The sequence below is a fragment of the Falco biarmicus genome, chromosome 8 (genome assembly GCF_023638135.1).
Source record: "Falco biarmicus isolate bFalBia1 chromosome 8, bFalBia1.pri, whole genome shotgun sequence".
In the NCBI taxonomy this organism is placed as follows: Eukaryota; Metazoa; Chordata; class Aves; order Falconiformes; family Falconidae; genus Falco; species Falco biarmicus.
In genome coordinates this window covers 31,151,063-31,172,213 of record NC_079295.1, presented here as the reverse complement: position 1 = coordinate 31,172,213, position 21,151 = coordinate 31,151,063, and the positions used below count along the sequence as shown (strand labels likewise).

The 21,151-nt window shown below is 43.6% G+C and overlaps 1 protein-coding gene across 1 annotated transcript in view; it reads left to right on the top strand.

Moving 5' to 3' along the window:
• The window catches only part of CLASP1 (cytoplasmic linker associated protein 1), a 181,232-nt gene that overhangs the window by 9,463 nt on the left and 150,618 nt on the right, over nt 1-21,151 (top strand). The window contains exon 2 of the mRNA XM_056348183.1: nt 2,945-3,419. Within this exon, the coding sequence (XP_056204158.1) occupies nt 3,225-3,419 (195 nt within the window). The 5' untranslated portion in view covers nt 2,945-3,224. The remainder of the gene's footprint in view (nt 1-2,944; nt 3,420-21,151) is intronic.

The following is a 21,151-nucleotide window of genomic DNA, read 5'->3' as shown; positions in this document are numbered from 1 at the left end:
CCAGGTTTCAAAGGTATTTCTGGCTCTTCTCCCCTGGTGCCATAATGTATAGTGGATCTTCTTTAGACTACAGTCCTCAAGGTTATGGCATAAATCTGTTCTTCTATAGTGCACCATAATTTTTATCCTATGCCTTACTTTACATGTTTAAAAAATGAGGAAGTCTGAGAGAAATTTGTTTATATCAGTTTGCTTAAAAGATTGTTTCTGTGCCTGTAGGCAGAGGCTTACAAACTTTTAAATGAAAACCACATAGAAGAAAGACTTGAAACTTTGAATGTTCCTTTCTCGTGGCAGCATGGCCAGCTAATGGTTTCTTGGATGTGTTGGGACTTGTTTATGTGTGGAGTTAATAAAAAATGGCTATTCTGTGGTAATTTAAGTCATTCACACCCTCCTGTAATCTGAATTTTCAAGTTTAAGCAAGTTCCACATTTCCATTTTGAAAGCAATTAGGGGACTTCTTCACAGTGTTCTATCCAGTCCAACAGAAGTGTCTCCTTTTGAACATGTGTGCAGCTTCTGGAGTCCAGAAGCAAACCACCCAGCTAACTTGAAAGGTTTCAGCTAGAGCGTGGTAGCTGCTGAGTATCTCTTACCTGCCCCTTCTCCAGTAGTGCTCCACTGGAGAGGTATGCGGTGACGTGCTGCCTTGCTGTGTGAAAACCCTTCTGTTAGATGCTTAGAACCTCCTGTATGTAATACTGTCTCGCATAGCTGGAGTGCCTGCAGCAAGGAGCAAGACCAGCCCATGCTAGAGGGCAGGGCAGGGGCCAATATTCAAAGGTACAGACAGGAAGACTTGGAGGAAAACTTCTGCTGTGCTTTTATGATTGCTTGAAGCCACCCCCTTCTTTTGCCTGTGCTGCCATGGGTAGTTGGAGCCGTGTCATTAACCGTTTTGGTTGAGGATGCGAAAGCTCAGAGCACTGCTTTTGGAGTTGGTGCTAAGCTGAAATGAGTGAGAAACTAGCTTCAGCAATGAGAAAAGGCGTGGCTTTCTTCTAGTTTCAAACCAATGTCTCTTAGAAAGAAAAAAGGTGTTCTAAGAGTATCAGTTGGAGTATTGACAATTCTAGAATTTGAAGTCAAATCGCTCTTGAAGTGACTTGAAGCAAAATGGTGAGACTTTGGTATGTTCTTTAGGTGGTTCAGTTTGGGGTAATGGTCACAAGCAATAAGCTGTCATGGCATTAACTTAAAGCCTGAGGTGCCGTGTGGGCAGTTGCAGCTCATGCTTCCTTGCTGCTGTGGGGGTTAGGTTTTGCTGGTGAGGAGGGAGTTTAGTCTACAAACACAAACAATCCCTTCAGGCTGATGGTAAGATTTGCCAGGCAGTTGGCAGAGGTGAGTCCCTGGATGTACAGAACCAGTTTTGATTGCTGTCAGCCAGTGGGGATTTGAACTGGCTGCCTGGAACGGAGGGACCTGCTCTCCGTAGGTGACACATCCTGCCTGATGAATAAGCAGAGCAGCCTGTGTGGGCAGCTGGGGCATGTCTGCCAACACTTGTAGGGTTAGGGAATCTCGAGACCACAAGCCTCTGTGCTGCATCTCGATGCTGTGCTTGGTGGTGTTAAGATGTGGCAGTTTTTAAGTCTGTCCAAGGAGGATGGAGGTGAGATAATGAACTGAAGTAGTCTGTCGTGTGAGGTGTGCTTTTGTTTCCAGGTTAGGGTTCTTGTGTGCATCTCGTCTGCTGTCAGGTCCACTTTGTTTTATTAAGACTTCTGTGGAGGCCTTATTTGCTCTAACACAAGGTACATGGATTTGCTGCCACAGTGACTCCAATTAGTGAACTTGTGCCTCCAGCTTTCTCCCAGCTGTTTACTGAGCCAGGTGTCTGCTCCACAGCCTCTTCCCTTGCTCTGAGCTTGACCTGCTTTCCTCGTGCTGGCGGAAAAAGTAGGGCAGATTTCTAGCTTTGGGTATTATTAGACAGGAAACAACAAAAAAAACCCACTGTGGATTTTTATCACTGCCTCCTGAAACAGCTAACTGGTGATGAGGGAGTGCTTCAGGATGCAGAACGGGGGTGTTGGGAGCCCTGGTCTGTGGGAGGCTGGAGGGACAGGCCCAGGGTCTGTTCCCTGGTTGCTTGGAGGGATATGTTTAATGGCAGGTGGAGGGACCAGGAAAAAAAAAAAAAGCTGCAGCTAGGTTCCTAATGAAATCTTCAGACAGGAGAGTTTCTAGAGTTGAAGAATGTAACAAATCCCAGCCATATAGACGCTTTTTTACACATAAGCCAAAAACTTACTTCAGAGGTGACGCTGTTCCTCTGAATGGCAGGAAAGTTTGGTCCAGCCTTTCTTATGTATGGCCTTGGTTTTCAGGACACCATGGGCGCTCTTGGTTGAACTGCATCTAGACTGTGCCAGTGCTGTTTCCTGGACATGTGTAGTTGCGATGTAACAGAATTCAGCCTGGAAACAGCTTGAGCACCTAGTTTATGAAAATTGCTCATTTTACATTTCCTGGAGCCTAGTGTTGTGCTCTATCTTGCTGGCCAGCTGATGCCATTGATTGTTGAAGACCAACAGTCAAAACAGGATCCAGGCCTCTTCCTGCTTTCACTTCTTAAAGCAGATGCATTTCCTGGTGACCTGCTTAAGGATTTTGTCTCTACCTTTTTGGGTGGGTGGTGATGGTGGCAGTTGCAATAATATTGATTACTAATCAGCTATTCCTTAAGCGCCTAATTTACTGTCTGTCACTAAAACTTGTAGGGAACTGATGGGTAACGGCTGTTGTGAAGAATAACCAAAGATTTTTGTCCTGACCTACCTTGTCTGATTCCTTAAAATAGAACAATGCTGCTCATATCCAGCTTATCACAGCTTTGCAGCTGTATATGAATAACCTATTTTGTGACATGCTTTCAATCTTTTTTTGCTCCAGTCTTAATTTAACCTATAATACTGTTCTTTTTCATTTCTTTCAGAATGGACTGCTGAATTGGGAATTATTGCAGACTCAACAGTACAGCACTGCTTGTTGCTTCATCTATTACTAGTTATTTAAATTGGACTTTTAATATCCTGCCAGCTGCTGTTCACACACACATGGTGCATTGTTGCCATACTCAGAATTGCATCTTTGAAACCCAGACCCTCAGTAACCTTCATCGAACAAAGAGGCGACCTCCTGCGTACGTTTATAAAGGGATTTTTTGGACCTACTGCCCTCTAGCTTTCTTGCTGGTGCTGTATTTCTAAGACACTATGGAGCCCAGTATGGAGTACTGCCTAGCCCAGGTGTTGCAGAAGGATGTTGGAAAGAGACTTCAAGTTGGCCAGGAATTGATAGATTACTTCTCAGATAAACAGAAGTCAGCTGATCTTGAACATGATCAGACTATGCTGGATAAAATGGTTGATGGACTGGCCACTTCTTGGGTAAATTCCAGCAATTACAAGGTAAGACTTGTCAAATGGAATGTGATTACACTCCGAAGTTTCAGTGTCAAGTGCCACTTGATCTAAGTGAAAGTTGTATAGCAGACTTTCTAATATACTGTTCTGTAAGCTGATAATTATGCTGAATGAACCATTCTTGTCCCATTTCTTGGTAGTTGGTAGCCAACACGATATTGAGGACTCAAGGCAGTAAAAATTCAGTAAATGAGGTTTTGATAAATGGATTTAAGTTTGGTGTTACCCTGGTTTCTTTGTGTACATTGTTAGCTGGTGGCATGCTTTGATCATTCCAGTAGTTAGCAACGTTGATTTCCTGCTATATTAAAAAAGTGAAACTGCAAAAAGTATATATAACCAGCAGGATTTTTCACTGTCATTAAATCTTGCTAGATTTTTTTTTCCTATTTTCTGGGGGCAACTTAACTACAGTTGATCTACTGTACTTAGCTCACAAAAGGTCGTGTGTATGTGTGTGTATGCATGCATGTTCTGTTGAATTTGACAATGTTGCAGTGAGTTGGTAGGACATAGAGCTGCGCTGCCTTGTTACTCCCTTTATGTTGCTTCATCTTTCTACAGGTCTTAGTGAGGAAGTCCTACCACTCGCATGTGCTGTGGGAGTGGGGAGGGGTTCTCAGCTGTGGCTTGGAAAACTCCTCCTGGTTCCCTTCATGAGGCACTCTGACAAGTCTAATAGGGTACTTAAGCTGTTGTATGGGACCTAATAGGAAACTTTGTTCCTTTCTGCTAAGTCCAGAAAAGTCTGAGCGCTCAAGTTCCTATAGAGCTGAGCCTCCAGATAATTAACTGAGTGTCGTAATGGAATTCTTTCCTGTAGAAGTGGAGAGACTAGCAGTGTAGGTTGCAAGTGCTCTGAAGCTCAGCATCCTCGGATTAATTTAAACTATTTTTAACAGAAATTTTCGCTGAGAAATGGTTGTGAGATTGCAGTGTATTTGTCAATGTGTTCTGCACAGCTGCGTTTTTTCCTCTTAATTTTTGTCAGCAAGCAGCTGAGGTAGAAGTGATTTGGCAAGTAGGAACAAAAGAACACCCCCCACCCCCCACCCCCCCAAACCAACAAACCACCAAAGCCAGTATCATTTCAGTAAAAGGTCCATTCTGGTGAAGCTCGTGAAGTCTTAGTTTGTTGTCATGAACAAGCATTGTATGTATAATTTCCTGAGAGCATTGCATGATGTTACTCCCCCTTTTCTTGCTAACTGCCTTTTCCCTACAGACTTCTGTGATTCTCAGTGGAAAGGTAACCCAAGTACAGTAAACTTGAAACGTGCTGTTTGCATGGATTTTATGAAGTGATACGGATCGCAGATCTATGCAGTACTTACTGCATACTTGCAGTATGCAATTCCAGCATCACACTTAGCAGAATTCCTTTCAGGATAAATTGTTCTCTCTCTCTTCCACCCCTCTCCTTCCCAGCCTTTTGTCTGTTGAACTACACATTTTTATTCTGCAGTAACAAACTGGTGGCCCTTCTGTACTGCAGTGACTCTGTTCCAGAACTCATGCTGCTGAGCTGGCTGTTCATTAATGTGCGTGTTCTATAGATAGCATTTGCTGTGTTTAAGTTCTAGTAAGCATAACAGACATCTCAGATGTCTGGAGGGTGTTTTTTCAGTGAATAAGTATAATAGAGGACGTGAAACCTTGGAGTGGGGCAAGCTGGCTATCTGGGGGTTAGCAATGTGGTGGGGTCTGCTTCAGTATCCAGCCAAGGTTTAGTGTATCACTGTGTACCAATCTCTTGTTTTAGTGCCTTCCTCTGTGTTATAGTCACCTTCTGAACTGCTTGTGGGGTGGGGGTTCAGAAGCTCAGATCTGTCTGGCGTGAGGGAGAACAGGGTGGCTGTGTCATCTGACCCCGGTCATGGATTAGTGTAACAACCTTGAGAGTGAAAGGCCGAGCATGGCTGCCCTGGAACAGCCATCTGGACGGCTAAACTGCCCTTGTTCGGTCACCGTTGAAAAAGCCGTTAGCTTTGCACTCTGCTGCTCTGCTCACCTCACTCCCTTCATTTGGAAAAGTATTGGCTTAAAACAAAGATTGAGGTCATCTGCATGGTCTGAAATTTCCTGACACTTCAGTGATAACGTGTGTGCTCGCGGAATTAGACTGAGTGTGGGTAATGGGACACATTGTGTTGGGACAGCACTCAGTTGATTCATTGCTCCTGTCCGTCTAGGACTATTCTAATTCAACATTTGTGCTTACATATTATCACCGAGGAAACATCAGTGAGCCGAAGAGAAGTGACATCTCTGAGTCAATTCAGTTCAGTTTGGTTCAAAGGGAGCCTCAACTGATGATGAAATTCCTGTGCCTCTACAGGGAGGGCTCAAGCTGTCTCCCTCACTGGCTTACAAGTCTGAGCTATGGATGTTACAGCCATCCTTGACATTTTTAGGCTTGGGTGGTTTTCCTGTACATGGTTTCTATTTTAACCTGACACTACTTTGTGAAGTCCTTGACCTCAGTATGAGGACTGGAGACAATTCGATCTTCTTTTTCAAGTGATGCACCAAAAAAGCAATGATGGAGGGGGAAGAGGTGCTTCTCTTTCCTTGGTGCTGTCCAAGTCGTAAAAGCATCATGTGTGGAACAGTGAGACCTAACACTTCTGATAGCACTCAGCACTCTCAGTCTTCTGACAAATGGCCTTGTGACCTGGTCACTGATTCCTGCTGCATATTGGGCAGCTGCCTTAGGTGCAGGAGGCACTTGGATAGTTCAGGATGCTTTTCAAGTCAAGGCAACGTGTGGGTTGTTACCTGAAGCAAGGCTGTGAGATCCAGTGCAAGGCCATTGCGTATGCGTGCTTGCCGGGAGTGTGCTTGAACTGCACCCAACAGGCATTGCCTGGCCTGTGTTTTCCCAGCAGTGCCTTCAGGTGGGTGGAAGACCTGAGACTAGTGCCGTGGGAAAAATGGAGTCTTCTCGAGAGCTCTTACTCTTCTTTGGAGCTCAGTTACTTAGAGCAGGCAGCCTATGTTTGCATGGGCACTAGGAGCTGTGGGGTATGCTAGTGAGGCTGGGCTGGGGAATGTATTTGAGAACGCTGCAGACCAAAGAGGAATCCTGCCTCTGTTCCATTTCTTCACACGCTTTGTTTGCTTGGTCTGTGCCGTGTCAGGATGGTGGTTTGGCTTGAGTCCATTTCTTCCCCTGGCTAAGCAAAAAAGTCAGAGTTATTTTGCAGATCCTTGAATCCCTGAACAATAACTAAGGCCTGCACTGAGCTGTCTGTCTTGAGACATGCAGCAAAACATGCAGCAGCGTCAGGAGCTTCAGCATGTCCTCTCAGCTTCACAATCCTATGGCAAGGTGAGAGAGCTGAAATTGTTAGTAATTTCTTGGTGAACAATCTCACTTTGAGTTGCTCTGTGGCAGTGTTTAGTAGTGCTGCTGTTAAGTACACAGGATCTCCTGACTGGTCTGCGGCCGATGTACCTTTCTCAGTATGTAGACTATCATGTGCCATTGATGTTTCGTTTTGAGATGTAGTGTAAAGGAATATGTCCAGGATCTTAAAGTGGTATTCTACCAGCCTGATATTCCTAGAGGTGAACTGAGAGTGTTTGGCAGTGGCCTTCTCTTTCCTGCTTCTCCACAGCAGGTGAGTATTGTACCATCGCCTCCATCTAGCAATAGGGATGAGGTCTCCTGCACCTTTTTTCTTCCCTGTGACGTGTGCTCTGTGCTGTTGTAGTTGAGGTTTACACGGAAAGTAGCCCTTGCTATTGCTGGTTCATTTTTGACTAGCAGCACCCAAGAGTGAACTCAGCATAGAGATTTGGTGGTGATGGAACCTTTGAGCAGGTCAGGATCCGACAAATAGAGAAGAGGGTTTTACTCCATGTTTTCTTATATTGCAGAGTGGTGGGAGAAACCCCTTTGAAGTAAAACTGGGTGGGGGTGTGGGGGTTTGCAGTAAGGAACTGAATGAAACTGGGGTTTTTTCCTGACCTTTGGCAAGTAGTGATTTTTTTAATTATTATTTTTTCTGGTTGCTGCACTACTCTCACTGCACAGGCTATGTTTGCTAAAGAGAGTATCTTACCCTTGGATGGGATGATCCCTTTGTCCCAGTGCAGCTTGATCTGTGTGAGGCTCTGTGCCCAGCAGCCCACAGGACTGGGCTTTGCTTGTGAGAGGGGAGTTAGGATCTGACTTGTCCCCAGCCACCAGGGTCTGTAACCACTTCCACTTGTGGAGGCCTTCTGGCTGACCAAGCAAGGTTCTGTACTGGTGGACCCAGTCTGCCAGGGTGGGTGTTCTGCAGGGCTGTGTCGTGAGCTTTGTTTGTGTTCATGTGTGTAGGACTTCAGATTTGATTTGTTTAGTTCCTAGTTAATTTTGATACTTAGAGAGGCATCACACTCTTTAAAATAAAATGTGTGGTGGGATGTTACAGAGAATTTTTTTTAGATGGTGAAATATTGCAGGGAAACTTTTATTTCCCCTAACAAAACTCCTAACAGTGTTAGAGAAAGCAGCCTTCCATTTGGATCTGTTTCTGAATATCAAGTATTACAAGAATGTGCTTCACTGAGCTGAAGAGAAATAAAACTTACATAAATTAGCTGGCTTTCTTAAACTGTGTATTGAATTTTTTTTCTTTCTTTGCTAATTGAGGGGTAGAACAGATGGTGCAGGCTTAGTTTAAAGTGGCATCCATTAGAGTTACTTAAGCTGATGAATGGTAGTTCACTATAAGCATACATTTGTTCTCTATACCATGTTTATTTTGGTTGAAATTCAGTGGAAGAAATCCTGATTTAAGAAATAATTATCATGCATGCTTATGGGTTGATATGATAATTTGGTAAGCATGTTTTGTTGAGTATTTAGTGCACAGGGGAAAAAAAAAAAAAGACTTCACCATCTGGGGAAGGAAAAAAGGGACTTGTAAGGGGTTTCCAAGCAGCTGCTGTTAGCTGGTGAGTTTTGGGATGCTGGAAGGATGTGAGGATTAGGAATATATACATTCATTTAGCAATTTCATCCCTGAAAACCTATTTACATGAAGCTGTAATTGCTAATAAAAATGAATTAAATTAGTTGTGATTCCCAAAAGATATGGGAAGTGAACTATGGAGCAAGAGTGATCTTGGACCTGGAGTTGTGAGTAGAGCCTATTCCTTGCCCTATGCCCATGTTACAAAAGCTTTGTTGGCAAAACCTGCTTCTGACAATTCCTATTGTGGGGAGAAGAGCTATTTTCGAATGGGCTAAAGACTCATTGGACTTGAATTGCATTAGGCTCCTATGCTGGCATGCTCCTAATAGGCAGGAAAACCCACCTTAAATTTAAGAAAGACCAGAGTTTTGGCGGCAGGATATCTAGTTTCCTGTAGGCATTGAACATTAATGCTCAGTTCAGCTGATCAGTCCTCTTTTCTTTGGCTGTAGTAGCTGCGCCTGCCTTTCTAACACTTAACTCCTCTGTGTGGTGATTTGATCAGATTATGGAGCAGCTCTTACCTGCTTGCTATCAGCAGTATGGGGAGGTGCCATAGAGGGTGCAGTGCCGAATAGGAGGTTTGTAGCAGCTGGGCTAGATCAAATTTAATACTAGCTTCAGTCCTTCTTATTCAGGACAGGGAAAAAAAACCAAAAAACTAATGTAGCAAGTCGGCATTTAGAGTTTTCCTATGGCTTTTTCTTAACACTTCAAAGGTAATAATGACTGGCTGTAGCAGGAAGGGTTCTTTGGTGGCTGAGGTGGGAAGAACTGTAGTGGAGTAGTAATACTTTCCGGTGGTTTTATACACAGTGCAGATATGGTACTGGTTGCATAAAACAAAGTTTTTGAGCCAGAGTGTACCAGACAGCAGTATCTTTCAGTTGTTTACTGAGGTATTATGAAATCAAATATAAATAGTGAAAACCTGCAGAATCGCAAGGGAGTGTGAATAGTGGAGACTCAGTGTTGAAATAAATAGGACAGAAGTTTGTTTCCATAGTGGCACATGCAAGGTCTGTCTAACTTGGTATCCTGTCTCTGGGTGGCCAGTAGTGAATGGCGAGAGGTGAGTAGAAAAATGGGATACAAACTAAACGTTTCCCTTGCATATCCTTCTGGCTAATAGAGATTTGAGTCCCTGATTTTACTTTCTGGCCAATTTTATATTATGTTTCCACAGATTTTAGTGCTGGGACTGGCTCAGGGGAAGTGTTGTTTATGGGTGTGTGGTTTTTTTCAAATCTTTTAAGATTTTATTTTTTATTTAGAGCTGTTTTCTCTTGGGTGCTTGGTAGTGCAGCTGCCTTGGCTTTGGTAGGGCCAAACAGGCGCTGGTCTGGGACTGAGAGTCCGAACAACACACAAGACTGAACCATTGTGGTTACTAAATTGAGAGGATAAAGTTATTCCTTTAACGCTGGTGTAGTGTTTCAGTTGCAGCGCTTCAGTGCTCCTCACAAGGGGATATTCGGTGGTCTAGCACAGTTCTAGCACTCGGGAAACCTTGGGTGTATTGCTTGGCTGCATGCTGAGTGTCACAGCTGATGCATCGGTGGAAAAGGCAGATTATTGGGGATTTATTTCTGTGAGGATAAGGGCATACTAATGCTATTGTACAGTGCTTGTCGGGTCCTTCTGTGGCATGTGTTGTACAGTTCTAGTTGCCCGTCTGTAAGAAAGGAATTCAAGCTGGAACAGGTGCAGGGAAGGGCTAGCATGGTGTTTAGGGGACTGGAGAGCCTGCCTAACCAGAGACTAGAAGTTTAGCTTGTTTAGTTTACAGTATGAAGGCTGAGAGGGAACATGACTGCTGTCTATAAATACATCAGAGAGGCGAACATCAGGGAAGGGAAAGAACTATTAGATCTAAAGGGCAAGGTTAGCACAAGAACGAACGGGTATAAACTGGCTGTGAGTAAATTTAGGCTGGATGTGAGATGAAAGTTGCTTGCAGTGTGAACATTAGAAAACTCTTGGAGTGGGATAGATAAGGACATCTGCTTGGTTTTAGGATGGATCTTGTGATGGTTCTTGAGTGATGGTTTTGAATAGTTTATATATGATACAGGATTAGGCACAGTGATAGGGGAAGCTAATTTCGCTGCTTTGTCTGTATGGTAGAACAGGTATGATGCTGTGCCCGAAACTGCTCTAACACTTTGAATATACACAGATATTTTAAAAAGTGTACTGGTTTTGGTTCTCAAAAATCCCAAAGTGAATTACAGACACTGCTCATGCCATGCCTGAGGATCACGTGCCTGTTACCTCTCTCTGGATTAAAATTAGCAGTTGCTCATACGCATGTGCGATCCAGCTCTTATCATGTTTAGTAAGTAACGGGGTGAGTAGAGGAGAATCCTCATTTTCCCCTGACATGGTGATTCCTGACTTGGAATTGTTGCCTGAAGTGGAGGTTAGTTGCAGTGGTAGGTTTACAGGCATCTTGATTTGCTAGTTTCTAAATGGCTTAGTGGAGTTCTGTTGTCCCCTTGATGCTGAAAGAAATACTCATCAGCCCACATAGTTCCCTCACCAGCACCAGCCTGTTAGCTTCTTGGCTAAAAGTATGCACACTCTTCTGTGTCATCTTTGTGGGATGTTCCTTGAAGTTGTCTTAAAAGCTGTTCTTGTCTCAGCCTTTGAACTTCACCATGAAAAAACACTTACTGACAAATCCCGCTGGCAGTGGGGTCTAGTTGCCTCTGACGTTGTCTAGCTTTAATGAAGTGATTTTATAAGCAGATAAGTTTTATGAAGTCTTGTTTCTTTGGCTTTTTCTGTGCGGATTTGCTGGTGTCTAATGTTGTGGTTTTCCTTACACTGAAGTCTGTCTTTTAATGGAACCTCTTTTGCTTGGTTGTTATATTTGTAAGAGCATAATGTCTTTGGGATCTCTATTTTCTCTACCATGTTAGGTTGAAGTTTGCTAAAACTGGTTAAAGAATGCAGAAGTTATAGGGAGAGGGCAGAATATATGAATGATAGATGAACAATTTAATGATCTCTTCCTTAAAAGTAAGACTGAGAAATACCTGGTGCATAGTAGTAAAAAACACTTTTTTTTGTTTTGTTTTATTTCTTTAAATCTTCCAGACTGATCTTAGCTTTAAGTGCACCTATGTTAGTTTTTGGAGGAACAGCACACTAGATTAACAAGGCTGGTGCATGGATACTTTTTGTTTCAGATATGTGATTCTGGCTCTGGCAGCCCTTCTTTTGCAGCAGTTGCATTTTGGAACTGATTTCCTGTATTGTCATAGGATCAGCTCATAGGATCACAAAGTAATTCAGGTTGCAAGGGCCCTTGGGCTTGTCTAGTTCCATCCACCGTATCTTTGTTTACAGTCAAGGTCTTAAAACTTGTTTCTTACTTGTTTTCCAGTAAAATTTATTAGCATGTAAGTGGGAAGTGTCCCAGTGTCAGAAGTGCCTGTGTGTATCAGCTCCCATGTAAATGCCTTTGGGACGCTGGTGATGACAGCGTAGCGGTTGGGATTTGTCTTAGTATGTGAGCTGACTCTTACGATGAGCCACCCAAGCTCATCTTACTAGTGACAATCTAGCCGAGGCTCAGGACAGTTGGATTTGTTCTGCTGCTTGGTTCTCTCAGCTTCATGTTTCTGATGGCTGGACTGTGCTGTATGTGAGTTTGTATAAGCAACCTCGTGTATTTGTATCCCATGTGTTGTCTGCTCTGTGGCTGTATCATTACATGCAGGAGGGAAGGTGTGGAACACAGAGTGGAGACACGTAGTTTCTGATTTTTCTCCAAGTGACTGCTACCTCCCACAAATTTGTTCGTTACTTTCTTCCTAGATCCGATCTCTCCCTCTTTTTAAGTTTTATAATTTTTTAAAATTTATTTTAACTAGGCAAAACCTGCTACGTTCCTCATTTGGTATTGCTTTTGTGCCAAATATGAAACCTTAAAACAAAGCAACATTTGAGTATTCAAGAATTGGAGCAAAGAGTCCCAGTTATCAGAGCATGTAAAGCAAGATCATTTTTTTTTATAGTGTGGCTGGGAGTTTAGCCAGAGGAAAGATTGTGTAGGATTGGGCCCTGCATTAAGTGTGAGAAAGAAAACTTTCATGCCTAGTAATGCTTTTTCATCTCCAAAAATAGCTTTCCGGAGAGGTTTGTGGAAACAATGAAAGATTAGGTAGTAGAGCCCCATCCTGGCATACCCTTCTTAAGGCTGGCTTTGCTCATTACGGGGGCAGGACATGCACACAAGTGCAGAGGCTGAAGGGATCTCTTTTGGGATGTGAAATTTTCGGGAGGTTAACTGTGGTGTTACCAGCTCGCCAGGGTAGGAGTGTTTGTGCTGGTCAGCTGGTGGCTGAGAACCTGCTAATAGCAAATGGAAAACCTAAAGTTGCTTCTACCAGTGTACTTTGAAATTATGCTGTTTGAATAATATATAGTGAATCGTGTCTTAGAAATCAGCTCTTTCTGCTAATTGTCATAGTTCTTTGTGTGTCTGTTAGAACTATTTTCAAATACAGTGTTTTTGCCTTGTATTGCTATGACTCTCAATTAGACTAATATCAACTGGCACAGTCATGTTGGGTCTAATTGCAAATCTTCCTGCAAATGGAGGCATCGGTGCTTATGCAGTGATGTGGAGGTGTCTGCTTTTAACAGTTTAGAAGTTTAGAAATACTTTATGTCTCACTATCAGGAACTTAAATAAAGGGGATGCCGCTTGTTCATTGCTGTTTAAAGCTGAATGTTACAGGCTTTTACTGATGTACAGCCATCATCAAAGTTGTCTGATGGGGCCAGACCTTTTAAGAACCCAATTTCTCTAGTAGCTTTATAAATGTAGACAACTCTAGCTTTCACCATGGAGTAAAAAAGTGTACCTGAGTGTTGGAGGGAATCCTGTTTGCTCATAGCTGATGGAGTTGGTCTCGTTGCACCAAATTACTCAAACCAATACTCATCAATAGATGAAGTATCTGTGTGTGTTCTTATCTGTTTAGAGTGCTGTGGACAGAATGATCCTTGGGCAGATGCTGGGGTACACCCCTGGCTTTTTAAGACACTGGGGAAGATGGTTGTGTACCGTATTTAACCCAGAGACATTCAGAGGAGCACTGTGATGCTGGATGCCGAGGAACAAAGGGAGCCATTGATGTGCTGCTGTTACGTGCATGGCTGAACTGCTTGACCTCCAAAAGGAATTTCTCTTGTAATGGTTGGATGTTGTCTGAAAAGGTGAAACTGCGCACAGGTTTTAGAAGTACCTGCTCTTACAGATTGGAGTATTTGTTTGGGGTTTTTTTTGTCTCTTGGGCTAAGGTTCTGTTCCAGGCCTGCATAGGTGGCTTTCCTGGTAGTCTACTGTCTGCCTCTTCTACCTTCTGTCCCTTTGGGTTTTTGGAAAGTTGTTACCTGTAGAATGTTGCTGGGCTGTGAATAAGTAAGTGAGTAAGTCTGCTTGTGAAAGGCTCCAGTCCCCATCAAGATCTGAGCTTTCTTGTTGCCTTTAAAGAGCTCTGTTTCTTTGTGTTGCTTGGGTCCCATTCTCTCCATGCAGTTTCTTCCGTTTCCTTCTGGAATTTCCTGTTCTAGTAAGGTAGCTTACAATTAATGAGAAGCATTTCCCAAGCAGAAAGGCATTATGTGGAGAAAAGTGCAGTGGTTGTTGTTTGATAACTTGCACCTAGAGGTGGTGTGGTGGGAACTGGCACTGCAGACGAATGGGAGGGCAGGAGCTGACATCTCAGGCCAAGTGACAGTTACTGAGGTATCTGGGGCTGATTGCTGCCTTACAGGCATCTTTCAAAGAGTCTCTTGGTGACCATTCCAGGAGGAAGTAGTGTGTAGGAATTGTAGAAGAGTGTGCTCTAGCTGGACAAACACTTCAGAACAAGAATTGGTTATTTTTCTGGGTGTAGCTCTGTTGCAAAACTAACTCACATGAAAGGTGGTGTGAGGGTGGCTTGCTGACTTTTTCTTCTACGGAAAGCAAGTTTCTCGTGGTGTAGTAGTGAAGTCATGTGGGTCTTATGGGTTCCCCAGTCCTTTTAACTAACATAAAGAAGGGAAATGAGACAGAGAGAGGAGAGTCAGGATGAATTGCTGGAATATGTACTAGGTACTCTGTGTGGGTACTCCAGGCTTCCATGTGTTAAGTGTTTTCTGTTTTTAACTAGAATCTAAATTTATCACAATTGTTTTGCAGGAATGCATTTTATGATGATTCCAAGATCGTTGGTCCAACATCAGTGTAATTGTTGGACTAGACTTGAAGGGGTGGCTGGGATGGTCCTGCTGTTTTCATGCTCCCGGCCAAAGGGGCTTATTTGGTGCAGCTGCAGTCCTCAGACACTGCCGAGCAAATGCTAGGCTTTGGATGTATGGGATGTTCACTGAGAAAGCGTGGGGAGCTGCGTAAGTGGCCATGTCTCAAAGAACTAGTCGTGCCGATGGGGTAATGCTGGCAGTTCAAAAGGCCTGGGTGAAGCCCTGTGGGGAATCTGAGCAGGCGTGCATGAGACGGGGCCTTGGAGGAGGGAGCTGCTTGTCTGAGGAAAGGTGGAGCCGCAGGGAAGGACGCGAGTGGGGTAGACTCAGCTTTCCCTGTGGAGGGGTCCCCAGCAGTGACTGTCATGTGGTAGTCTGAGAGGAGCGGAGCAGGAGGGCAGGTTCTGATGTGCCTTTTTAAATCAGGGTGAGGTAAGCACAAAGAGAAGCAGCTGAGGGCAGGACTTTGATGAGATGGTATTCATCAGGATGTGAGGTGAGCCAGGAAAGGCTTCTGGGAGGTCAAGGAGATAACTTGACCCTGTTTATCTGTTTACTTCATGGCTATCAACAGTTGTAGGTGACTGGCATCTTCAAGCTGGGAGAATGGAAATGAAATGCATGATTTGGGTTGCTTTCCAGGGATCAGAAAGGCATTTGTGATAAGTGAAAGCAGCAGTTCTGATAAGTGAATGTATGTAGCCAAACTTGGCTGAGCAGCAACTAAAACAAAAATGCTCTAAAAGCTGGCTGCCTTTAATCAGGAAAGGTGTGGTGGGGTTGGGACAATGGGAAATCTGGTACTTAATTAACAGCCAGATCCTGCTGCCATTAAAGTCAGGCAAACTCAAACTGACCCCACTTGCTGCCGTGTGCTGCTTAAAGCATGCTCATGTGCAGGCTGTTTAGAGATGGAGCATAATGCTGGATGAACACCACAGCTAATGTGGAAAAGATCTGTCTTTATTTTTTTTTTTAGTTTTAGCTCTTGAAATGCCTTTAATTTCTATGCCTGTGTTACTTGTGTGCATGTTAATAAGGATTAATTTACATTTGAATTTTGTTTCTTAAGGGTATTTTTTTTTCTGAGAGACATTTCTTTGAGGCTGAAGTTTAATGTGACTGGGTGGTAACTAATCTTGTTTACTCTTTTGTGCAGAAGTCAGGGTGTGTGACTTAAATTTAAGAATTTCCCACTCCCCCTGTTCGAAGCTTTTGTGTCCGTATTTCCTTGTGATAGTTTTGGCGGTTTAAAAGCAAAACCCCATTGGTAGTCTTTTGTAATCAACTAAATGTGAATTTATATGAGAAATTTTGGCTTCCGTGTCAGTTACTGTGGCATTGTGTGAATGTGGCATCTTTGAAAGATGCTGTTTTGCATAAAGATTTTATGAAATGGAAGATGGAAAGAAAAAATACCTTGGGCTATTAACTGTTTTTTATAGTGCCATAGGAATTGATAGAAGAACAACCCAACCCTCTCTGGTTGTCTGCACTCTGGCTGGAGAGTACCAGCCTGTGACCTCTGGGCTGCATGGAACTCGACTTATTGTTTAGGGAGCTATAAAACACAACTTGAAGCAAGGTTGTTGCCTGTGGGCTTACATTTGCTCCCTAGAGATCCACGTCTTTATTAGAAAGTAGGTAGATCCCTGTACATTTCAGAAGCTTGAAAATTATTGCATGTGAATCTCGGGGTGGGAGGGTCCTTTTTTGACAGAGGAGAAAAAATGTTTATGTCTCTCTGCATATTACTGTAGTGTATGCAGTGTTTGTATCTAACAGAAAATAAATTGTTGGTCAGAATTCTTAGCTCTGATCATCTTTATTTGATTTGAAGATCTTAAATCAGACTAAGCCCTAACGCTGTTTCAGAAGAAATGCCTTATTCATAGGAAATAATTGGTTTCACTGCAGGAGGAAGTGGTTGGGATTTCATGAACTGTATTACACAGGATATCAAATTAACTGACCTAATGAGCCCCTTCTGCCTCTGAAAATTTGTTATTGGTGCAAATAATGTAGGGTAGAGAGATCATGGTCTCTGCTGGCTGTGTTCTTTAAAATAATGTAGCTTGATGATAGATAATGCTGTTTTCGATTAGTTTTTCTCTTCTCTTGTCCTTGCTGTTTCCTTTGCCCTTTCTAGATCAGTGGTGTGAGAAGGATGTTCCCTCTGCTTCCAGACAGTGCTCGTTTTGACATCCTGTATTCTGCTCTTGGTTATTCTGGAGGAAGTTTAGAATCTCATTTGACTTGAATCATTATTTGTATAAATGTCTCTGAGGAGAGCAGCTGACTAATCAACATTACAGGCTGGATTGTGATTTGTAATTAAGGCTTCAGTGATGAAGGGGTGTCCTTGGGCAGAACGTTGTTTGCTGGGGTCCATGCTGGGTGATAGTCAGGGGAGTCGTGTCGCCCTGTTTGAAGGGTTACTGTTCTGTAGCCAGTAGAAGAGCTGAGAATGAGTGGTCCAAAAGCCCATCAGCAGACACTTGGTTGTCCCAAGACCTGCAGTAGGGTCAGGTGCTTGCAAGAACTTGAGGTGCATCCTGTTCCTTTGAATTGAGGGTTGAAGTTTGGCAGGGAGGAAGGTAAGGATTGAACCCAAGTAGGCTGGGAGGGGTCCTTTGCCACAAGGTCATCTTCTCTTTCTTGGTGACAGATTCACTATTTGTGGATGACACACTTAAGCTGCGTATGGATATTGTTTTCATCTTTGTGCCTGTCTGTTTTAAATCTCTGCTGTTCAGTACTTATTTTGGGAACAGTTGCATACCTGTGACATGGATCTTGTTTTTTCCTTTTATCTGGCATCAAAAGATTAAAAGGAAACTTGAAAAGTAGCATACACTCTTCATTTGACTTGCATGGCTAATTTTCTCCTTAATGCAGTGAGCTCCCAACTTTCAGCTGAAAACACGTTTGTGCACATGCACCACCAATCTGAAAGGGAAGAGTTGGAGATAAATGTTCTGTTCCAGGGGAGCTGTAGATGGCCTATTTTTTTTTTTTTTTATGCTCTTCCATTAGTAACGAGCAATCAGTGATCTGTCTGTGCTACGGGCAGTTGAGCCTCACATGTTAGTAGCTTTCTAGGCCTGGTGGGTCTGGACTGTGGTGGCGGCCCATGCCCTGTGTAGTGTCTAGAGTATTTGGGTTGGAGCCTTTAATGGACTCCGTCAATGCAGATAATGCTATTTGATGCCTGATGTCCAAAGCCTTCCCTAGAACTAATCAGTGTATAAAACTTCCTGGAAGTGCTGCTTGTTAGGAGGAACCTCGTGCTTCTCCCCTGATCTTGCAAGATCTGACTTAGAAATATTTAATGCATGTTTTTCCATACATGTACCATAAACAGTTGGCTTGGACATTCACTACTCTTCTGATTGGCATAGTTAATGATACAAGTATCTTGAAAGTCTTTGATGCTAGATCAAAATAAAATAAAACTATTTTAGAAAGATGAGATTAATATAAATTTTTAAATTCTGTAGTGCTTTTCATCTAAAAAGATCTGGAATTACTTTTCAGACCAACAAAATGGCTACACCCATCATTGAAGCATGCTGCTTTAACCTGCTTGAACAATAACTTGGCACAAGTGTGTTGCTTTCTGTCAAGGGAATTGGATTGGTTTAAATATTTATGCTATATTCTTTAGTCACCAGGTGTTAAGGCGGAGGTTGTATTTAGCTCCTAGTTCATGGATAAAGTACCAAGGCAATCCTACAGGAAAAATTTGGCAATAGTCTAGTGAATTTTAGTATTCTGGCTACTGAACTAGTCATTGGGTTCCCAATGAAGTGTGGAGCAGGTCTGGAAGCTCAGCTCACAGCACATTGAACGGAGCTTCCAGAAGAGGAGTGGGAGAATGGCTTTCCTCCCTGACGGCTCTTACCGTGTGGCTGTGCTGAGGGTAGGTCCTGCTGAGCTATGTCCCTGTTTGTTGTGCTGGTCCTGATGGCCATGTGTCCCTGTGGCAGGCAAGTGCCCCAAACCCATGGGAGCTAGGCTCCTCCTGATGTCCTTTTTCCCTTTACAAGCAGGAGCCTGTTCTGATTCCTGCTGGTGTCTAGAACAGTCCTTTGCTCTCAGATACACCGTTCTTCAAACTGAGTTAGCAGAAGGTCTCTTAACTAAAAAAAACCAAAACAAAACAAAAAAAAAACCAACAAAAAAACCCCCAAACAAACAAAAAAAACAAAAGTGAAACAAATTCTGAGGCTAGACAGGAGGCAAGACTACCTTTCTCTCTTGCTTCCCATGACTTGCCTTTGTAAGTTTTCTTTTCCACTTGGTATTTCTGGAGCTACATAAATCAGACTTTGTAGGACTTGGATAGAAAGTGGTGCAGGGTGCTTGCAGTGTACCCTGCCTCCCTTCTGCCCTGTAAATGGAAAAGAAACTGCCCTGAAGATTTAAGAGTATTTGCCAAAGCTGAAGCAGAGAGGTTCTTTATCACTGTCTCTTGCTTCATCTGGAGAAGCTCTTTCTTCTTTCTTTTCCCTATTGGCTTCACCAGCAGTTGCATTAGGAAGCTTGGCTCCTGGGGCACACTGTTGCTCTGCCTGCAGTCTCTGCGCACCACAGCTCTGGTGGCCCAAACCTGTAGCTTACCAGACTGGTTTGGAGCTTCGTTGGCTTGCTGTGATGTGACTGAGCACAAGAGCCTGGTGTGCAGTATTGTCACCTCCATTTGGAGGGAGAGGTACAGAACCAGTGTTAGGAAAACACTTGTACCAGGCATGGTGGGAGGGAGCCCTCCTCTGTCTGCATGACTGAAGTAGGCTGTCAGGCAAGGTGACTCTGTAGTGGAGAGGAAGTCCCTGGTTATTTTTCACACTCTTCATTTTCTGCCTTATGTTTCTATGAAGCTGTAGGTCAATCCCAAGAGAACAGAGGCAGCTCCACAAATTCTGCTTGAGAAGGAATCCTTGCTGTGTGGAAGAGAGGCTGGGTGGGTTGCTTGCTAGCCTTGCCCCTTTAGATATATGAACACGATTAAACTATTGCATATGGGGTTTGTGTGTGTCTGAAGATTACAATTGCAAGTTAGAAACCATCTGTCTGGGATGCTGAACTGTGAGCAACTGAGTGGGAACTGGGTTTCTGCTGGTGTAAAGATTTGCTGGGAAAGCAGGTGCCCTTGCAGGGGTTAGCTCCAGGGGAAAAGGCGTTTTCTCTGTTGCTTGTATATGCAGGTGCTCTAGCTGATGCCACATGCAGATGCTTCTCGTTCCAGGTTAATGATGCCTTGTTCCCCCAGGTCTCCAGGAGGATGTTTAAGGAACGGAGAAGCCTATTGGCAGGATTCAGTTGCTAGGTCTGGTTTGTCCGCCCAGTTTCTAAAACCACCACAGTGAATTCATTCAGGAGCCCTGGGAAGGGCTTAGTCGCTGAGCTGGCGGCCTTAGCAGCAGTTAATTGCAATTATGCCTCCAGTATTTTGGGCTCTTGGGAAATGACTAGAGGGCAGAACTCTGTCGTTTTCCCCTTCCCGAACATATTGCATAGTCTTAAGTTTGAAAGAAGACAACTCCTGCAGATCCTTGTTAGCCAACTAGTACTGCTCCCAGTCTGGCCTATGAAGGAGCTGTGTGGATTTTTTTTCATGTGAGTAAGAGGAGAGTGATAACGAAGAGTGGTTAATACCGAAGAGCTTGCTGTCAACTCTTAGCTTGTGGCAGACCCTTCTCCCTCCTTTGGTTGTAGAGGCTGTAAAACAGAGGTGGTAATGACAAAATCCAGGTTTGCAAACCACAGGTCTGCACCGCAACCAAGCTTTTCTGTGTAGGTAGTCAGAATAGCAGTCCACCCTGTATTTGCAGGGTGGCTCGTGAGATGAAGTTTTAGATACGTTGCAGACACCAGCAGACTTTTTTTCAATTGCTTGTCCTGCTTGTGGTGTTTGCAGGCGACAAGGAGATGCAACCCCTGCCTGTAGGAGATTGTGCTCTGCGTTAAAGGATGCAAGAGGAGACAGTTCCAGCAGCAGTGCAGAATGTCACTCCTGGGAGTGTCTTGCCCATTTTGTTCATCTGTGTTCAAGGGAAAGCTCTGAAGAAAATCTGTTGGAGCATTCAGAGACTCTGCATATGACTTCTTAGGAAACCTTAACCATGAGCTAGACCTATTTTTTCCCATGTGGTTTTAAGATGAATAGACATTGCAATAGTGTGATATGGGTACTACGTCTTAATGTGTATGACTGGCCTGTGGTAACTAGTGTGTTTTGGTGGTTTCTGCCTTTGTAATATCCAGGCTTTCCACAGAAGAAAAATATCTCCTGAGAAAAGGTTTTAAAATCAAGTTTCTCTTTGCAGGTAACTTGGTCTGTTTAATGTCTTCATTTGTATGAGGAGGAGGGATTCTCTTCACAAGTCCTGGGAGCACAGGTTGTGAACCTCACAGCTTGAGTCAGTGGAGATACAAGGCTTGTGCTTCATGCAGGAACTGGGCTGGTAGAGACTCAGGTTCAGC